General features: G+C 33.1%; 2 protein-coding genes across 2 annotated transcripts in view; both read right to left on the bottom strand.

The window, feature by feature from the left end:
• Positions 1-2,635, bottom strand: part of Smp_018160 (hypothetical protein) — a 62,900-nt gene extending 60,265 nt beyond the window's left edge. Inside the window, exons 1-3 of the mRNA XM_018789442.1 lie at positions 2,574-2,635; positions 2,471-2,538; positions 2,317-2,437 (exon numbers count right to left, since the gene is read on the bottom strand). Coding sequence (XP_018654885.1) covers positions 2,317-2,353 — 37 coding nt within the window. The 5' untranslated portion in view covers positions 2,354-2,437; positions 2,471-2,538; positions 2,574-2,635. The remainder of the gene's footprint in view (positions 1-2,316; positions 2,438-2,470; positions 2,539-2,573) is intronic.
• Positions 2,636-12,263: 9,628 nt separating this feature from the next.
• Smp_018150 (putative mannosyl-oligosaccharide alpha-1,2-mannosidase) overlaps positions 12,264-22,442 on the bottom strand; it is a 52,698-nt gene continuing 42,519 nt past the window's right edge. Inside the window, exons 9-11 of the mRNA XM_018789440.1 lie at positions 15,678-16,002; positions 14,880-15,151; positions 12,264-12,641 (exon numbers count right to left, since the gene is read on the bottom strand). Of these exons, the coding sequence (XP_018654884.1) occupies positions 12,411-12,641; positions 14,880-15,151; positions 15,678-16,002 (828 nt within the window). The 3' untranslated portion in view covers positions 12,264-12,410. The remainder of the gene's footprint in view (positions 12,642-14,879; positions 15,152-15,677; positions 16,003-22,442) is intronic.

Genomic DNA, 22,442 nt, shown 5'->3' with positions numbered 1-22,442 from the left:
GCAAAATGATACAATGTGATATTATATATATATATATATATATATATATATATATAACGGTTTCAGACTGAACTACTTATCCTTATTCCACATAAATGTATCTAACTGGGCTTACTGATTGACTGAAAACCATCAAATAAAACTAATTTAAGTGATATCGATGATGATGTCCACAGTTATAGGGCTTCATATCAATAACAATACAAAAGAATGTGGTTAGAAAATATTAAACACATGACCTATCGATATGTAACACTGCTCGAAAATCACCAACTATTTAATTGTTTTGAGAATTCGGAATGCTTCTGGTTCATTATAACAATGAGAAACGTCGAAACGTGAGTTAACACTTCTAGTACATATATGTTGTGTTCTGAGATTATAACGCCTCAGAACTTCCTACCGATACTGATAGCTTTTTGAGTGCTTGTCCAGGACTGCCCCGGAGTATATAGGATACAAAGTGATTTTACTTTTGTTGTGACTAGGAAACAAAAGTTGGATGAGGATAACATAAGGATATAAGTACTAAAACACTGAGAGGCAACCAATGAGTGATAAATTTTGTGATTAGATAGTAAATCATTGTGTAGTAAATCAGATTGCTGTTATGAGTAGAATAAATAATGGGTTCAAAATAGCAAACACATCCTGTAAATGATCCAACCAGTTGTCAAAAATTAGATCGTTAGCCCAGCGACGATCTAATGTATGTAACGCCCAAACCTTAGGTAAGGTGTTTGGACAGAAAACAATATTTTGTGATATTAGTGGGTCAACGTAGTCCAGAAGGATTGGAACGTTGTCAACCAAATGTCACCATTAATTCTAGTTCCAGTGTTCGTAAATAAAATACCTGCTTGTACGGTTTTTTCGGCCTAGAATGAGTAAACATATTAAGGGACTCGAATGCAAGCAACAGTTGAAAATGCCAATATGTTCTAGAAATTTGATACTGGTTTAGACCATGTATCTAGACCTTATAAGTATCACAACTGTTTCGGAGGTTTAACTGTCATACATTTTTTCATGAATCGTTACACTAAATGTATTTACTCATGAAATATACAGCTGATACTGAACCTTCACCTTGTCGAAACCTTGGTTTGTTGGTTGAGTTTCAAGCACCTAAAAATCCTTATACGACACAAAAGTAAAAATTTAATCAAAATCTGTGATAGATAAAATGTATACGTACAAGCCTGTTTTCCTACTTTGAAGTAGTACCGTGCAGGGGAACAAACAATTCAAAATTTGTTTTATTTATAAAACTCATGAAAATTAAAGGACTGATTAGCGCCCAAGTGACTACACACTGACAATGCTCTGTGTTGTCTTAAAAACCTTTGCTCTAAATTGAAATTACAAAACTATACAAGATAGCTCGGAAATAGTTAACGACTGACATGTTGTAGTGGTAAATAAATCCCCAAAATCGATAGCTCTGTAAGTTTTTGGCATTCGATGCTGGCCACATTCGTTTTAAAGGAGACACCTAGCTGAAGGCGCTCCGTCACGCATCCGCACGAGTGGGAACACTGTGTTCAACTTCGCCTACAACTGCTAGGCAGTTTAGATCAGTCACTTCTCAATATATTGGTAGCCTATCAAATACACCTTCGAAACTCTTCGCTTCTAACTTCTGATTCCACTGAATGGGCACGTTTCGATTACAGGTGTTACTGGTTAAGGCGTTGTCAAACCCCAAATACTTGTGGAATCTTCGATATATTAAGACTGAGACGAAGCCGACTGTTACGATATTAAGTAACCATCGGCTGGTGAACTGATTTCAACTTTTCTTAGTGATTAGATCAAAGCCGTCGAAACAAAACAACCGGGACAACATGTGTCTGCCATGGGATTCGAACTTCAGGAACAGTTTATATGGTGGTCTAGGCCACCCGAATAACTGTGAACCGATACTCTCTACTAGTGCAATATTTATCAGAATTTAAAGGAACGAATATACTGCGCTAACCTGTGGGTTAAATAGTACTTTAAACTAATGAATATTGCAGATCAACTAGGTATTTGGTTCTCACTAAAGAAACCAAATACGTAACACTGTAACCCCAGTAGTGTCCAAGCGATACCTGAGTTTACAATGTCACAATTTTAATAAGAGAGGGAAATACTAATTATTCTATTATATCACTAACTTTTAGTAACACTGAATGCATACATATGAAGCGATCTGTTTGTTAAAAGTGAACGCATAATTTATTGGGACTACATTAGGGTCTCGTTTAGAAAAATATTCATAAAGATAGTACAAAAAATGGACTTGGAGGAACTAGAGTATGAATACAGTACCTGAATCGACTTCAGCGTGCGGTTCTCCAATGCACATTGGGACTTTGAAGGGTGGGGAGTTATCAATATCATTAAGTATTAATCTTAATTCATCCTCAGTTAAATCCTTTGGGATTGGGACCTACAAAAGCGTTTAGAAAGGATGATCCCTCACTTTCTCAGAAGTACATATGTTCACAAACACTTTTTCCTGATTTTTAGACTTTAACTTTACACAAAACCCTATGATCATAACTACGAAGTAAGGATTATCAAACCTGAATCAGGTACGATTATAATGGAGCTATGTTGCGTATTTTGTATATGGACCTTTATTGTCAGATGAAAGATAAGTATAATTCATACTTCATCTTTAACTATGTCGAAAATCCCCATCCCTCAAAACCTTTGAACGTTGCGGGTTAACTTTGACAAGGTAATCTGAAAATGTGATCGTTCACTGTTTCAAGGACATCTGAATTGTTAGTGTAGAGTTAACACTTGAGAAAGAATGAAAGTATTTGATGAGGCTGTTTTTATGGATGATCTTTGAGTGATTCTAAAAAGACCTTGGGAATGTCCATCTACTAACAAGGACTACATGAAGGCTATAAACCAATTTAAGGAATTAGGATATTTATTTACAGTTGATATTTAGCGTTAGAAATCACATTTATGGTTTTCATCACCGAATAACATAGTCTATAATGCCAGAACTTTATTTATCCAAATGATTGAGTTAATTTCGATCTAAAATTCAAGACCTGTTATTGTAAATCTGATTGGTTCGTCCATAAATTATCGTGTCACTGAAAGTTCCCATGCACTTTTTTGCTCATCCTCTCGCATTCCTTCTTTGCTAATGCCCTTATTCGTGTTTTTTATTTTCAATGTATGTAAGCGACTATATGAATCAAACAGAATAAGGCACAAAACGAACAGTGGAAATCTCTATGAAATTCCATGAGTGCAAAAGATGGTGCTGCGAAGCTCGAACGAACGCAACACATGAGGCTTTCAAATGGATATTTTAAAACTGAACGCGTGTGGTCATATCACCGAAGCTGCCTCAAACAGCTTGTTATCCGACGCCATTTCAGTTGTATACCTGCTTGAAAGCACATTAGCAAGCGTAATTGAGATAGATTAGACGATACTCGCATTTTCGTCAGCACCTCAATTAAACTCATAGCTGACCGACTAACATAGACCAAAGGAGGAAGGGTCGACTCCAAAGGGGTCTGTCACAAGTGAAAAATTAGGAAACGAAGTTTCTTCTGTCCACCTTCTAAATAACAGCGCCCAGCAAGCGCCTAGAAAACCTTATAGGAAGACAAGGTCTGTTTCTAGCAAATAAAACTATAATCTAGTCGCACAAGTCTTCGATAACCATCCAAGATATCAGAGTGTATCTAACGTGACTGAGATTGATTCTCCGTCGAAAGCTGGTGACTGGGTATAAACCGAAAATAGGAAACGACTCTGTATCGTTAAATACAGATCATTCTTCTAAGCGGTAGTTGGGAAACCGTAGTTTGATCGTTGTGATAGGTGGGTCATCTTCAAAAGAGTAAAGGTGTATGAAAGTTCAGGACGTACTATGACTTCAGGATATGTTTCAAGATATCTCCAAAGTCACCTGTTCAAAGGTTTATAGAATAGGTAGCCAAACGTACTTGAACTAAACCAAATCAGGCTACTGAAAGTGGTATTTCAGACTCCCAATGGAAGAGACATAAACTGAAAGGAGACAGAAATTTTGTTCGTAGAGACTTAACTCTGGCGGACCATTTCAAAGATGTTGGCGAGAATAACCTTAGAACAGAGGATGATATAGAAGCCTTTTTTAATGAAGCACGAAGCCATTTGAATGATCGTCGGATATGTTATACCAATTCCTGGACGTGCTGAACATGTGGTTGAAGCTGGATGTACAGATAGACTCTACCAAGCTGAATATCATTACAGTTGCAGAAACGTGGCTGTCGCAGTCCACAGAAAGCAAGGAGGTTGATTTTGAGAGTTTTACATAGGTAACAGCCTACAAAACCCAGAAGCGCAGGTGAGTAGTAGTAGCTCTATGCATTAGAAACATTGTCTTTTTTACTGTTATCAATAACATATCCCATGAAATTGGGACGTGTGAATTAGTCTGTTTCCTCTTGATGTACAAAAAAAGTGCTTCTGACTGGTTTGATCTACCGCATTTCAAACTCTAAGGAAAATGAGATCTTGTTGGGCGATTCCAACACTTGGTCATCTAGTGGTCCATGTTCTCAATTTTAGATTTTAACGCACCTGAGGTAGACTGTGAAAATCTGAGGATTGAGTTGTAAAATTATTTCTAACAAAATTAGTTAATACGGCTATCGCAAGTATCACAGCACAACATAAGACAGAAGCAACTGGGTACGATACGGAAACCGAACCATCCTCACTAGATATCATGTCAACACAATGTGAGGATGAGGTCACGAACTTCGATTATACGTCACCCTTAGGTAAGAGTGACTACGTAGATTTAGTCTTTGATCTGAATTTTATCAACAACCATGTATTACCATGATCCAGACCAAACGTCAATATACAAAAAATTATACATTTATCATCAGTGGACCAGACGATAGAGCCAGAACCCCCAATAAGACAATTTCGGGGATGTTCAGAAGTTTGTACATAAAAGTTATTGCGTCTCATATCCGTTAGAGCAGGCCAAGAAGTCTGAGAAACTCCCCACTGTGGCTCAGCAGAGACGCACTCCACTTCGATTCGTACAACCTCCTCATACACTATAAAAAGAATCAATATCTTTAGTCTGGACACATGTGAGCGATACCATTCTCGAAGTAGATCATAAAAAGTGTACTCATAGTACAGTAGTAATATAAAAACATTACTAAATCGCTGGTTAATCTGTGAAGATGTACTGCCATTGATTTTTATCAATTGTATCTATTTACCAACCCTGCTTGAGGCGCATCATATCTGTTAATCAATGTACCTTGGGTTCACGCCTGTGAAAACTCCGTATGCCTGCTCTGTCAGAAATATATTATTATTATATTGGTATCGACAAACCTATGGGACCCGATAAAATGCATCCTAGATCATTAAAGGAATTGAAATTTTTCATACTAAATCACTCAAGCATATGTTTTGATCAATCTATAACCCAAAATAGATTACTAAAATACACCATAGTAAGTCCTATCTTCAAAGTGGTTACGAGACACAAACCCGAGAACTATCAAGCCGTAAGCCTAACCAGCGTGGTTGCTGAAAAATTCGGAAAATGTTATTTGTCAGGAGTTGTTTAAGTGTTTAAACGAAAACAGAATTCTTTTGGAAAACATTATGCTTCTAAGACAGTTTATTCATGTCTCATAAACTTATTTGTATCCCATAAAATTTGATGTGCTCTTAAAAATCGAAAGTTATCAATAGACCTAACCTGTATTAACTAATTCATGGCTTTTGAAAAGTTCCTGACGACCGTCTGCCATACAAGATAAGTGGTATGGGAATCGGAGGCAACATATTTATGTGGACAAAGAACTTTCAAATTGGGCGCCAACTAACAGTACAGGTGAACGTCATGTTGGTTAACTGGAATGTTATGGTTAGCGGAGTGCTTCAGAGTACAGTTTTGGAGACAGTGTTGCCCTTCCTAGTTAAGAGCTTCAAAGTGATCTGAAGGAGTTATCTGAATTGGATAGAATTCGGTAAATGCCAATAAATGCTTCTAAGTGCATTATCATGCATACTGGCCATCAAGATACCGATGCATATACAGTGGATCACACTAAGCTGCCTGTCGTCTAAACACACAATCACTTAAAAGCCATCGTTAGCTAAGACTTAAAAAACTACTTTATACTGCCGTGCGATAGCCGCTGAAAGTTTCAGAACCCAACGATAAATACGAAGAGCCTTTAGCTATATCGATGCTTAAACATTTTTGACTTTGTCTACAGTGTTCGGTTGTAGTAAACTCAAGCACTGTATACAAACATCTCGTCTCTGCCTAAAAAGAGAGCAAAATTTTAGAAGAGATTCAAAGAAGCCCGGCTAAGATGATTCTCGAAATGGTAAAGCCCCTGTATGACAATAGACTGGGCAAACCAAGTATATATCCCTTGTCATGTAAACGGATCAGAGGAGACTTGATCACAGTTTTTAAGTCATTAATTTAAATCCGATATGCCCTCATTTTTATTGTTTATCAACATAGAGAATTTACGAGAACATTTAAAAAAAACGTTTGCAAGCCCAGAAAAAATTACTCACTAGCTGACTAACGACATTGCCATATAATCACCGACCAATAAAGTTCATTCAACATGTGATTGAAACCCCATCTATAGACCCTTTTTAAAAAAGTTGGATCAGCTGAGAGACCATCATTACTAGAAATAACATAGGCCACCCAGCTTACTTCTCTTTCCGGACTGAGGCTTAAACTGATATCAACAATACACTCTAAATAACGCTACGATAAATAGTGTTTACTAATTGCAGACAATATTGTTATCTCAAGAAAGAGAGAAAGTTAGTGTATTATATATAAACCATCAGCTCATTTGCTTCGCAATATGCAACGGAGCATCCATAAAAGCCTGATTATTGCTATATTCTACCCGCAGTTGTTCCTTGAGACAAATTTTGCACAAGACACCTGACCCCTGGCCTTTCATTAACATATCAGCTAAACAAATGAGACTGTTAGGAACTGTACAGAAAGGTTAGGTGGAAAAGTATCACCATTCCTCATTGAAAAATGGTTTTAAAGGATAGGAAAGTTGCCCATTGTGGCGAACAGTATATGAACCTAGACCATAGACATCCAGGTATAAACTGTTCACCTGTCTGTTACAGTTTCATATCATTTTTAACTTAAACCTGAATTTGAACCAACTGCAGATATGTAAACGAGGCAGCTCGAAACTTACGAGCTAACAGATGGCTAGGTCTGTCTATATGGACACGATATTTACAAAAGTAATTGATTTGCTTCTGCCATGTAATTGCAATTGGAAATTAGATAGCATAAACTTTTGCGTGAGTCAAACTCCTATCATCAGCGAGGCCTAAAATATGTAAATATTTTACCACAAAAAGCTTTTCCGGTTTTATCGAACGTACTACATTATCACATCATCAAAACAATCAGTAATTGAATTGATTCTAAAATCCTAGCGCAGTATTGGCTTAGATAATGCTGACATTTCAGTAAGGATTTCAGGCACTAAGAAGAGTTGTGGTCATGTGTAACGTGAATGGAAATCATGTTAATTTTTGGAGAGGAAATGGTGACCTGGCTCAATATCCAAGGTACTCTTACTGTCTGTCACTCTGAAGGAGCATAATTATTTATTCTTTTCAATACAAGTTTCGTATTTTGACAATAGCTCGATAAACTCAACGAAAGTCTCAAGAGGTAGAACTGAAGTATTAGGATGTTTAGAAGTTGGAATCTTGAAGTCGAGGGTGAGACTCTAATTCAGGCATCTCCTAATACAAAACATCTATTTATTCGGATTTTGAATTATTGAAATGGCTGTGGTTAATCGAAGTGGGTTGGTTAAAAGACTGTTATTACTGATACTCTTTTTAATTAATAATAAAGGAATTACAATCAAAGACTACTACTCACAATAATCTGGTCAATTATTGCTTAAGTTGTACGTAACCTTACCTTTGGAAAGATATCGTAAAATATCTTAGTAAACATGGAAAGGAACCACGTAAATTGACGTCACTTTCTATTTATTATTGTAGTCAAAATTACATATTTTGGATGGATCGATAAATCTTGTAGACTATGAACAATCTTAATTCGTAAAATAATAACAAAAATAAAATGCATCTAACTATTATTTCTTTGAAATTAATACTTTAATTTAGTCTTGTGATCAACTTTTTAATGAATAAATACGTTTTGACAGCTATAAGAATTTATGACGACATCTTGTTAACTTTGAAAAAAGTTCTTCACAATAAATCATAGCAGTAAGTTGATAAGCGTATCTGTGGAGTGTCTTTTAGAAACTTTTAGTTACTTTTTTACAGCGTCAATCACTTCTTCTGTGAATGTATTAGAGAGACTGACAAAATGAATTGTATTTACTAACTGTTCCGTTGACGTTTTAAGAAATTTTATTCTTTCACTTCTGGAAACATGTTTCTTTCAGCAGAGTGCGGATCAAATCCTTACCGAATAAGTATCAGTAAACAAAATAACACAACTAATGAGTGCAACTTGGTGAATTAAAGCTAGCAGCTACAAAATAAGTGAATATATTCACATAACTTTGGGTTACTTGTCTCATAAAATATAAACGAAAGTTTCAAAACAACAGGTGTAACTGTGATTATTTCCATCTCATCAAACAATAACGATAACAAAGTATGTACTCATAAAGTATATGTAAAATTAAAAGTGTTAGCTTTAATTATAGTGTAGAAAAATGATCACTGATACTCTTATATTATGTTCAAAACTCGTAGCATACAATTTGAGTTTATCAATGAATACAGGACTATTTGATGACATACATTTCAATTCGTTCATCTTCGTTTTATTATTCACTGGTCTTATTACTTTATTAACATTTGACTCGCTCATTCCAATGTGCTGTACTAAGAAATGTCATTACTAAAATCATGTTGACCTTTCGGCCTTAATTATTGTAGACGTGCAGATGTGAGCAAAACCCTCTTCTCTAGGAGTTTTTAACAGTGCATATTGTCTGTCATCTGTTTGATTGGGAAAATAACGTAGATATTTGAGGGTTGTTAGAAAAAATCAGTATTCAAATAACTTTGGAACATCTGAAAGTATAATTTTGTAACGTTCCTTTTCGTTGATTTATTCAAAAAAATTTTTACTCACGATGGTAGTAAAATATATTTGGTTTCATTTTTCTAACAGCTACTTCTTTAGTAAAGCGTTAGTGTATTATTATTAAAGTTTTATGAACGTTGACAATATGGTCGTTATCGACTAAGGGTCGAGTTAATAATACAGAAACGATGCAAAGACAGGAAGGAATGCGACTGACGTCTTGTATAAATGAAAGCACAAAACGTTTCGATTTGTTGTACTTTCAAAGTAGCAACTGTTGATCACCTGAATTAGAGGAAATAATCAGTGCAAAAAATTGAGGTAGTTCTAAACAATGAGGAAGATGAAGAGCAGGACTTTTAGAGAGGTTTTGAACATCCAAAACTGTGATGAAATGTGTACTATCACAAATGGTGAGTATTGATTTTTTTTTGGAGGGGGGAAGTAAATACTCTTAGTTCAGAAAAAAAAAGTCTCCTGACATCAATTAGCGCAAGTTGCTTGTGAATATGTCAAGCGCGTGTTTCTAAAGTTATTGGAATGTTACAGAATCTACCTAAAATTTCAGTATCCACCCAAACTCTCTTTTGGACCATTCCATGAAAGTTCATTGAAATATTTAGAACCTATGCTGTACAGTGATTTGAAAGTTTCATTACTTGGTTTCTTATTTTATGGAAACAGGAATCGTCAAGAGTTATTGATCTTAGTGTAGTAAAATGAATTATCATGGTATATCAAAAATGTATAACACATTTATTTCCTTATATTTAAGATTAAATTAAAATGGGATTGGTTTATCCCATTTATCTGTTGAACATATTTACATTAATGATTTGTTCATCTCTTTACTACAAAGAGTATAATGATGTAGCCAACTATTCACAACATTTTGTAAACGATAGATCCTTCCTAAAATGTTATTTTACAATAAAATAGCAAGTTCTCATTAAAATTATAATACGAAATATGTATTGTCTAATATAGATGGGACAGTACTTATCTTATTCAATAGTAAATTTTTGGTTATAGTAAAGCATTCTCAGCACATAACACGTAGAAGCATTTTACTTGACTTCTTACTTACGCCTGTTACCCCTTGTGGAGGAACATAGGCCGCCAACCAACATGTACTTATCTTAAATATTCTTTTAGTTCGTGAATATTAGGAATAAACCTATCTAAACAATAGCTAGTTACAATTTGTCGATATTTACCGAAGTTTATAAACAATTATTCTTCTATGATACGTTTTCTCTCCACATTTTATATATTTGATACATGAATTCCAATATAATCAAACCTTGTTTCTACAGTGAATAGAAAGAGAAAATATACCTAAAACTGTGGTAATGTTAAATAGTAAGTAAAAATCGCACTGGAAGTTTTTGATATTTATTAATCGTGACGTGAGTATTTCTTCTCAATCACACAGTGAGGTTTCGATGATGTTTGTCGAATAGAAACGCTAAAGGTACATTATACACACCACAAAGTTCTGTTATAAATATTAAAGGTTGGATTCTATGTAATCAGCTTGATAGTTTCTTGATATTACTCGCAAATTTAGTTTGATAAATTTGATGCCCACATTAATCTCGTAAATAATCAACAGGTAATGCTTTTTAATACATCTCAGATGTCAAAATTACTTCGTCAAACTGAAGATAAACAAACAGCATTTAAAGGAAGAAAGTATTTCATCATGCTGTTTTTACAATATGAATTATAGTATATTAATATATGTATCTATAGGCTAGACATCAAATAAGGCTAACTGAAGTAAGCAGAGAGTAAGAACAAATCGATTTTTCTTCAGAAACCCGATAAACTATTTTAATTATATAACTATTGTCTTAAGAAATATCATATTAAAAAAACTTATATCAATGTGGTCCAAACGCATTCTTATGGTACGTAATTTTTTTTAACTTCAGTATTTATGTTGACTAATTAACCAGTAATACTAATTATGGATGCAAATAGTGTTTTAGCATTATCTGAATTATTTTCGTTACTGAGAGACGGTTTTTATGCGATATAAATTACAAAGGTCAATAAAATAAATCACATATCTTTCTGAAATAATAGTACGAACACAAACAATGTGATGAATTGATTGTATGATGACTAGAAAACAATACTATCACATACTTTAAAGGTTGACCAAACAGAAAGTCAAATACCTTGAAATCACGGACTAATATCATGTGGCAAGTCACCAATCACAATTTTAATTTTAATGGTTTTCTATTCTGTCTCTACTATATATATGGTGAAACTTCGCTTGTTGAATAGGTTAGTTTTTGTTGAACATGTATGATACTACATTAGGCCCATTGAACCATGTTAATGCTAGTGGTTACGGACTATAATGTTGTTGTCAAATGCGTGGCATTAAACAAGGCATGATAGTTTCATTAAGAAAACGTACGAATGACAATGTTTGTCAATCAAACAAATAAAAATCTTTAACGATTTACACGAAACAGAAAAGCATAGATATAAAATATAAATAAATATGTTGTTTATAGGCAGAAGAGATTCATTCACCTGAAAGTGGAAGAAAACAGATATTGTTGTTAGAAAAAAAATAAGAAATCTATTGAAAAGTGTGAAAGGGTTGAAAGTAAACTAGATGACAGAATAACATAGTATGGATAAGGAAAGAATCAACGAAAGGAACAAGAATATTGAACACGAAGCCTTGGATTAAAAAAAGTTAACTATAATCTAATTCCCATAAGACATTAAATAGAAAAATTATCACAGTCTGACTGAAAAAGAGATACAATGTAAATACAAAAAGGAAAAAAAAACAGATATAGTTGAAAAGACAACTTTAAAGAAAAATGTGACGAGAGATGAAAGAGGTTCGCTGGGAATTACTTTGTTTTCATCTGGCAAACACAATGTTACGTGGAAAGTTGTGAAATAGCTAGTCCCATTCAATTGCATACATTAATCTTATCTGTGAAATAAACGACAAGAAAAAAAGGTTCTATACACACCTGATCATTGTCATAGGGAATATATATGTATATATACACTTTTCTTCTTTCCCTTCTTCCTTTTTGTAATTGTACATAAGCAGCGTTTAAACACTGTGATAGAAAGAAAACAGAGCACCTATTTATAGAATCTACGAAGAGAACAAACAGAAGTAAAACAACTCAGAAAGGATGAGAGACAATACAGATTTTGCACAAAATAAAACTTTGGACATTGGAGATATTATTATCATCAACATCAAAAATATGATATCGAATGATTAGCCAGGTGTTAGTTTGACCTTATTTTGAATAGGTAATGGATGCGCTTCAGAATTGAACACCCATCTATCAAGCGGTAATAAAGTATCTTCCGAAAATATTAAATAAAGGTATTTTAGTGTTTCTGCTAAGAAATACGACTGTTGAACATCATCTAAAGTAGAGTTAATAGAGTAAACGTCATGTAAACCAGAATAGCCAGCATTTGTACGAGCATATTTTTCAATAGCCTGAAATAATATAAGCATAGAAAAAACAATAACAATAAACTAAATAAAATTAAATAATTAAAAGATAAGTATGCATCGTTACCATTACAATTGGTTTATTACTGAAAAGTGATCAATGTTATGCGTGCCTAGTTCTTTAAATAGTAATTAGATTCTACCGAAAAAGTTGCGAAGTGGCAACTAGTATAGGTGCCTCAAAATTGTGTCCGTTTTATCGAGATTTTGGTTCGCTGAAAGTAGTCAACAGTAAACCCTGGAAGATAAAGGGAACTGCTCTCTGCGAGATTCAAAACCGGGTCAGTTGTCTTAGGATATGAAGCTAGTTCCAATCCCACATGTAGCTTCAGGATTAGATGTACGCCATTCTAACTAGTGCCAGTCAGTCAGCTACAATGTAGGATCAGGCACATATATGCATCGGTCCAAGTTGTCACACTTCTCTAGCACAACAACATGAACAACAAATTCATAGAACCACTTATTTCAATAGTAGTAATATTTAAAATAAAGATTGCACATTAGGATATATATATATATATATGAAATAAAGGTATAAAGTAAGTTTAATCTCAAGGTTTAAGGGAAGACAAACAGTGCATACACCTACACCATTCTGATCGATTCTCGTCAACGTCACACAGAGTATCCAACCAGTGATTACAATAGTCACGTGCACCACAACCAAATAGTCTGCATCTACCAACATGGCTCAGATCAAAAGTTGGTGACTTTGTCGACTGATGCCACGTTTCGGTCTAGCCATCCCTAACTTTATTCCATCTGTCTCTAACACTAAACAACAATGTGTTCCGTAGTAATCAGTGGTTGAGCATGTGTAATACGTGACCCAACTATCTCAGTCCATGGAGATTCACAACCTCATCAACCGATTTACTATCAATCCCTAGTACCCTGAGTCTAACTTCACCATTACTTACGCATTAGGGTTGGTCAGACTCCCAAGACAAGTGAAGTTGTCGACGCGTTCAGCTACTTCAATCCCTATCCTTAGTTCGAGTGTTGATGCAGGTCAGTACCAACTATTATGAAACCAAGATTTAGGGTTTCTTGTCAAAGAAATTCAATCGCTTTAAGTATTTATGTAATGTAACATTATTTGGTAGGATAAAGTATACATCTAAAACATTACATCTATTTTACGGAGGTGGAAGTTAGTTTTTTCATATTCCGTTTGCTGAAGGTTGGAACGGATAACAGTACACATAACACAAAAACTCTTGAAGGGATTATCATACTCTTTCGAATCAAGAGTTGATAAATCACTACTTACAGATCATTTGAAAAAATGGTGCATTCAACTATGAACTAATAATATACACGAGGCATCCGAATTTCCTAACTAAATGTACAAACAGATCCTATTTTATATTCCAGAGAATTTAACCTTGAAAAAACTAATTTAAACAAATATTTACTACTTATAGCTTTTAAATAAGACCGTCCACTATCAATGTACGATAATTTTGTAAGATTTAAAAACCAAAATTTTGTGGGCCTATCGAAGCCAAGGGGATTGATGAAGTTAAACTGAATTCAACGTGGTTAGCAAATAAATAAATAAGTAAATAAAATCATTTCCAGTTTTTTGTCAATTACAGATATATTAACTCCGTTTTTTGTTTACATTATTCGTGTAAGTCTTAATCATACTACCCGATTGATTAGACAGAATTAGATGGTGCAACGTTCAGATTCAATGAGTTAAAACCAAATACAGTATAAAGAAAACCCTGATATGTTCTATCAGATTAGTAGTTATGGTCAGAAAATGAGCGAAAGGATATGAAGTCCACAATAAAATAACTGAATGACTAAGTTACAGTAGATAACTGTTTTTTTTAATTTATCAGAATATCTTATTTGTATTTCTTGTCAATATAATATTTAAAACAATGTGATCAAAAACTACTGATATGTTAACAACAAATAACTCTATGGTTGAAAATTATTGTATAGTTTTTTTAAGTTCTTTTCAGTTATCGATTTTAGCATTTAGAGAATATGCATGATGATCCACGAAATTTGCATGGTGCTTGGTATATATGTATTTCAGTACGAGAACCTAGAATTGTTTTCTGATATTACTAGATTAGAGATGAGTTCATTTAAATGAGGCTGAGATAAGTACACTCTTTGAAAATGTATCATCTGATAATTTAAAGAAACGATGGAAAAATGTTAATAATTTATGCAAAATTTTATAATCACCACAGTTACCTGAACTACATCCCATGCCCAAACACGATACTTTGGATCTTTAGTAAGTCTCCATAAATAGAAATATGATTCCACCGTTTCTGGTCGAAGAAGATACATTTTATGAGATTGAGTAATCGCGATTGCAGAAGATTGATCAGTAAATGAAAATATTTCTGGACCAAGACCTGTTGATGCACTATCGTAACTTCTTCTACAAGTATCAGTAATTTCAACACCACGTTGAAACCATGGATCATTTTTATCTGATGCACCGAGAGAGAGCATGCCGCCTAAATGATAGACGTAATAATAATGAAATTAACAATAATCGACACCAAGAAAGAAAAAACTAAGAAACCTTAATTCACGAAGTGTCAATATTAAAATTCCTGCATGTATACATCAGTTTATCGAATAAATACACGAATTGAGGTCATGCAAGCGTCGATACAAAATTATTAGTATACCGATCTTAGATCCTTATTCTTATTAATGGTAATACGACTGTTCCATCTCAACTTCTATTATTTGAAAATATTGTTGATATTTCTCAGAAATCAAGCTCTTCAGTTATTTTATCATTTTAAGTCCGTATCGTTCCAGTACCACCCTCGTGTGTCTATTTCCGGTCTCGAGAACGAAAAGAAATTGTTGAAAGCTAAGCCTGGTGAGTAGTAAGGTGACTGAAATCAGGTTATAGGCTATAAGATGACCACTGCTAAGTGTACAGGAGAATTGGGGTGATCTAACAAACATTTCTCATTTGTTAATGTTCCAATGGTAATCAGTAGATAAAAAAACTCAGTTGACACTTACCAACAAAACAAGCCAAATGATCCATTGAATTTGAAATAGCGCCATATTTGTAGTTGCCAACATAAAGTAAATTATGTTGAGGACTTTTATGAAATAAGCCAACTTTTAAGAATGATTCTAAACTAGAATTGTATAATTCAAGAGCTTTCACATCTTTATGATCAGTACGAATCCATTCTTTTAATAAATATTCATAAAATGAATCACCTAATGCAGAGAGACCAGCTTCATTACCACACCATGATTTTGTATTCGGATTCATAAAATTAAGAAATAATCCATTAGGTCTGTCCACTTCCTCCAAAATCTTACGAATAGCATCAACCTAATATGAAAAGGTCGTGGATAGAAATCAAAATAATAGTAAAGATTATGTAAAATCTATTTTGACAGCGTTTCATCTAGTCAAGAAGTAATATCTAGAAGTTTATGTGCATGTAGACTACTAAACAATAGTTTTTACTGTTATTATTATTACTGGAATACTAATAAAGATATTTAACTGACTTGGAAAAAATGGACTTTCTAAAACTCTCATTCTCTACAACTGTTAGCTGCGATATCATATAATAATGACATATACTGCTATACAGCTGTTGGCATATTTATATAATGACGTTGATGAGAATACAAGATGATAAGATCAATAGTACAGATTTAGCCTTATAAATACATGGGGGAGTGATAATAATGCAGTATAGTTGTTAACTTTTGTTGAAAAAAACTAACCAAGTTTGTCACCACTGATAAAATGCAGGTTTATTTACTCAGCCTTGAGTTAGTGTCATGCTATATACAGCCGCATAAACCGAAATTAGTTGGGGGTATGGGTCAAATCTGTGAACTACTGGTTGGTTGTCTAAGTGACAGACTAATTAACAATTGTTAGGATTTTCTTTCGCTTATCTACATATTTCATAATAGATTGATTTAATTCATTTTAACAACTTGTTATATCTTGTATTTCGTCATATTATTTCATATTTGTAGTTACTGTAAATAAAAAACTACGTATAATAAACCCATAGAGATTATTGTGTTTGGTATATCTAACTACCATTAACTCACTGTACTTTTATTTATAAAAATTACTTGATAATCTTCAATGTTATCATTTTATATACAGTCAATCATAATTAAAGAATCCGAAAAAGAAAATCACTTTTCTGAACATTATGAAGACAAATAGAGAGTAAGAAAAAGAATGATTACAAAATTGTGTATGAAATCATTTCAGTTTAGAAAAGTTCAATTTTATTGACTTTTATTTTCAGGAAAAAATTCTGATCCTTTAGATTTGTATTACTTATCAAAAATTTATTATAGAAATGGTTGATAGTATATAAAAATCATTTATAAACATCTATCTTAATTCATTTTTGCATTGGATGTTTCGGACTGCAATTGATCAGTCTCTTATTGATAAATATGCATCCTGTGCGGATTGCCTTGATATTACCTTAGGTTACAATCATTATAAGCAAAGATGAATAATGGCTAGCAGTGGAATCCATGACGCTCTATTTTAAGACTCTTCACAGCTGGATGTACCTACATCCCACAGTTGATGTTCACTCCGGGATTTGAACCCAGTACCATTCGGTTTAAGCTTCATCTTTCTTAGAAATGGAAATTCTCAGTGATGATTAGAATAAAAAATAAATTCTAAATTTCATTTCACAATATGGTATGCATTATAATCAATTATCAAAAAGAAATATGATATGTATACCGAACAATTACTCAATTATGTTGAGATGTGGAATAAATGAAATTTTTTTTTAAAGCATAGATGATAAGATATTTGATATGAAATATATTCAGATTGTAATGAATGAAGAAAAAAAATGTATGTATGTATGTATGTATGTATGTGTATGCAAAGCTTATTTGTAAACTATTGAACATAGAAATGAATCTAGGCTATGATGGTTAGAAACTAATTAATTAATTTGAATAAAAGTCATAAATTGAGCATTTTATAGGATGTATGTAAGTAACTAGACAAAATTATGTTGTTTCTTTTTGGAGAACAAAGAGTATTAAGCTATACAGTTATAAATACAAACTTATTATTATTATGGTGTTACAGCAGACATGAAGTTATTTTGTAGAGCTTAATGAAGAAGTTATTGAAAATTGTCGTTTGGTCAAATACTCTTTGTTCTTGAATATGCTGTGTGTGTGTTTATGTTGTTATGTTAAATACACTGGTTGTCAAGAGGATAATCCAACACGTAATAATTGACTGAACAATTGAATGTACGTCGTTGTTTTGAAATTACATGCAATAAAATAGTAGTAGTAAATTAAATTTACTTACTAATAAACCGTTACCATAGTGCAGTTAATTGTACTCTATCTGGTCTTTTTAAATTGTTTATGTTTCCCCATACATTCAGGCTATAAAGTGTAAAAACCAGAATCTTTTTGAAGAACATTTATTCAATTGAAGTCTGTTTTGTATTCTATTTGTATTAAATGTAGTACTATCACCAATTTATTTTCCAGATTTCTGAGGATTTATGATCACTCATCGAGCATAGATTGTGTTGTTTCCTCTTCACATACAACTGTGTTAGTGTCTCACATATACAAGTATATTTTACATCGTAGACACAACTCTATTGTATCTCCTTTGTTAATTTTACTAATTAAAAACTAAGTCATGTTCGCACATAAATGAGCTCTTATATTATTTTTTACTAAAGATTCTACACGTTTCTTCCAAAGTTCCTTTATGTTACGAGATGATTACCGATACTAATACATAGTTTCATATTTGAATGTAAAAACCAATGGGAATTAAATAATAAGAGACAAACTAACACAATAATCATAAAATGGAATGCAAGAAAAAAATTGGCTGTTTACTCGATTGTCAGGACAGATTACACAAGAAATATAATTATTGCTACCACTGCAATTACTCTAACACACAGTGAAATTGTGATATTTTCCCTAAGAAACACTGAAAATATCCAATGCTGGGTAAATATTTTGAAAGTGCTGTATTCCCTCAGCCGGATGGTGGTGAAGCTCTCATTATTTTCTACACATCACCAGTATTAACTTTAAAAAAATGTGGGCTATTAAAACGTCTCCACAGCTGACTAACAGCTTGTTCTGTCGACCAGGAATTTGGTTGGCTGTGGTCGATTATGGATAAATGTTATTTGTATGTTTATTTTGTTTGTCTTTGCTTCGAACTCGATTTCTGACACCAAAACTGTTTATGCTTTTTCTTACTGACTGGTACAATTGAGACCATTGGTTGGAAACGTCGTGTGACAGTCCAGAATCAGTCGTAATGGTGCGAGTCTATCTTTTCTGTATTTTGCTCTACATTTAGAGTCTTTGTATTACTTTGTACATAATTTACCATTCTGCCTTTCCGAACCATATTTTTTCACTGTCAATACTACAACATTATTTCGACTTGTTTACGATTTATCTTACTAATGTGGTATATCAGTTTAAGCTAACACATGCTTAAACCTTGATTTATGTTGATTATGACTAACTGATGTCAACTTTTACCATTGAAGGAAAGATAGGGAACCATAAACTTTATCGTCGCGTCCTGAATTAGTACAGGCCACTAAGTCGATGTATATGTAGGATTCAAAATTACAAATTAGATTCCATCCACTTAGATTTTGTCATCTTTATTCTTTTACAGTCAGTCCTGATAATCAACCGATTTAGTATTTTTCTTTTCAATTGAATTTTGCTTGATTATTATGCTCATTACATTTTAGTCGGTATTTGTTATTTTATAATGAAAATACGAATTTCACTTCCTGTGCGACAGCTAAAGCATTGATCACTACTACAATAGGAATATAGCTTAAATGTTCTTGGACTAACTAACCAGAGTAAGATATTAAATTTATGCACCAGTTCATGTTTAGATTATTTTAAATAATGAGTTTAATTTTACTTTATAATCTATCCAATAATTAAACTATATAACTGAGATCCTATTGTGAATTAATTTGCAGACAGTCAGTTCACTACTGATAATTTGTTGCTGTATGAGCGTAAACCTGGATTCTACATCAAATAATGAACATAGTGAAAAAAGCGGTTTTTGTCATTAGCTTAAGTTAGTCAGTATTATAAAAACTGACAGTGAATTCCAGTCAAGTGTGAAGTAATATGTTAACTATAGCCCTTACATTCTAAAACAAAACAGACTACCGGAAATAGATATTTCCGTATAAATTATGTGTGATTTGTTTTTCTATTTTCTTTTTATCCGATATGAATTTTATACTGCATGTGCTTTTTGATCACTACTACCCAATAACTAAGAACAAAAACAACAAAATATAGATTTTTATACAAAAGAAAAGGTGCGTACCATGCCACAAACGGTCTTTACACTATTTCCAACTTTTTTCTTATTTACACAAAATAATGACAAGAATAGTAGCTTTATCACTTTTGAAAAAAAAAACAATGAAAAGTTTATCTTCCATATTAGACATACTGTTGTATATAATTTTTGGACTGATCTACACACTACTTATCAAATATCGTGCAGGACATTCACAACGCAAACATACATACAGAATTTTTTATTGTCTCTCTAAACTCATGAACTGATGATAGGGGATGGAGAAGTCGAGGGTGTCAACCATTTAACTCATCTTAGAATTCCCATCAAGCCAAATGGGTTGATGTCTGATGAAATCTCACGATATATTTAGACAGGTTGGCTGACTTTGTCAACTTGCGTCACTTGTGGCGTAGGCGAGATGTCCAGCTATAAACCAAAGGACGAGTATATGGTGAAGAGATTTGTTCTGTTTAACTTTATGCCTATGAGACGTGACCTATAAAAATAGAGGATATTCTCAAGTTACCAGTACTTACTTACTTACTTACTTACGCCTGTTACTCCCAATGGAGCATAGGCCGCCGACCAGCTTTCTCCAACCCACACACAGGGTATTGGGTAAGTTGTCAAATCAATTCATAAGGTAATGAATATTTATCGACTGAGATAGTCAGGACATGTATTACGTAGGCCTGATCACCGACTACCGCGATAACGGCTAGTTTAACGGTAGGTTGGAAGAAAGCTAGGGGTGGCCAAACTAAGACACGATATCAATTAATGAAGACATAGGCTGTTGGACCATCTGGTTGGGGTCTGTTTAATGATAGTAACTAATTTTCAGGGACTTTAAGTGACATGGCTTAAAATCGCCCACAATGAAGTAAAAATGCAATCAATTTGCCATTCTATAGATTCTAAGTTCCTAAATCACTTTATAAATCTGTTTCCCATTTCATGACTTCTCGAATCGTCCTTTAGTGCCTAGTCTTTTCTATTACCACTGATACTGTTACTACCCCTATTACTCTGGGATTTACCTCAACTATTTCATTTTATCGTGTTAATGGGGTGAAGCAACTTAAGCCGACATTCATACGTGCCAGATTTTACGCTATGTATGACTGACTGTCATCACAATAAGATAGCTATCATTGACTGCATCGGATTAAGGTTATGCAGTATCATCAATAGAATGAAGTTAAAAATCTTGAACTATTACTGAATCCCGACACAACATTTGAAAGAAGTTATTATGCTCACTATGAAATCTAACATAGGACATTGGGATTGTACACTGTTAAGGTTGCATGAATAAGAATAACAACAGTTGACTGGCTACTTATTTCTATTTCATTGGTTTTAAGTGATTCACTACCTGTAATATCAGTTCTATTCATCGTACAACTACACAAATTACTACAATAAACATCTAAATAACTGTTATTGTAATTAACATTTTTTTGATTATGAAAGAATACAACCACTGAGTTAATTATCCTACAGTTTATTTATAGATTGAAATGATACACGTCAATTAACGGATGTTAGTGATAATATTAAGACTATTTTTCAATTCATAAAAACAATCATTTATCCAAAAACTACTGATGTATAGATGCATGTCAATAAACTAAAAAAAAGCGATGTATAGTCAATCAATCTTTCTATTTAAGAGAAATATTGACATGGATTACTACTGATTTCGAGTGAATAAGATGATTATAAACGATTGTTACTGTATTTAACACTTTTGAAAATAGACACGTTTACTTGAATAAAAATGACCATATTTTCACAAACAGATACTGTGTATCAACTTGTCATATAACTCATTTTGGCGAAAACAGGCTCAGCTAAAAATTTAATAATTTTACCAGTCAATTATAAAAAAAAGCATGACGACTAAATATTGGTGTTCTACTGTTTCCACAGTAAAAGCGAAACTTATCGTTATGCCAACTATTAAAAAAATGGAGTTATTATTATTTTATCAATCGATTATTTAAATCTCAACAACACATTATGAATAATGTTTGTTCTGGCATAGAAATGATATGAATTTGGTTTCATTCACATTAAATTATAACAACCCAGGGTAAATGACTTTTGGGAATGAAAAAAAGTAAATCGAATACACTTAAGAAAAACAGTAATCTAAATGTAAACTGTACTTGAAATGCAGTTCAGCGATTGAAAAAAATAAAACTTAGTGTACAAGGTACAAATATAAACTCTTTACTAGTGGCGTGAATTGAATACTCTTATTCCCCTATTAAATTAGATCCTGCGTAATGAAAAAAAAAGGATTCAAGAGTTTAAAATAGACAATCTGCTAATAAACAGTTTCAAAATAGAAGAAAAATCCATATGAATTAAAGTGGAACACTTATACGATAGAAAAACATAAGTATACTGGA

This window comes from Schistosoma mansoni, chromosome W (genome assembly GCF_000237925.1).
Source record: "Schistosoma mansoni strain Puerto Rico chromosome W, complete genome".
Classification (NCBI taxonomy): domain Eukaryota; kingdom Metazoa; phylum Platyhelminthes; class Trematoda; order Strigeidida; family Schistosomatidae; genus Schistosoma; species Schistosoma mansoni.
Note: the sequence above shows the minus strand (reverse complement) of the source record. Positions and strands in the feature narration are given on the sequence as shown.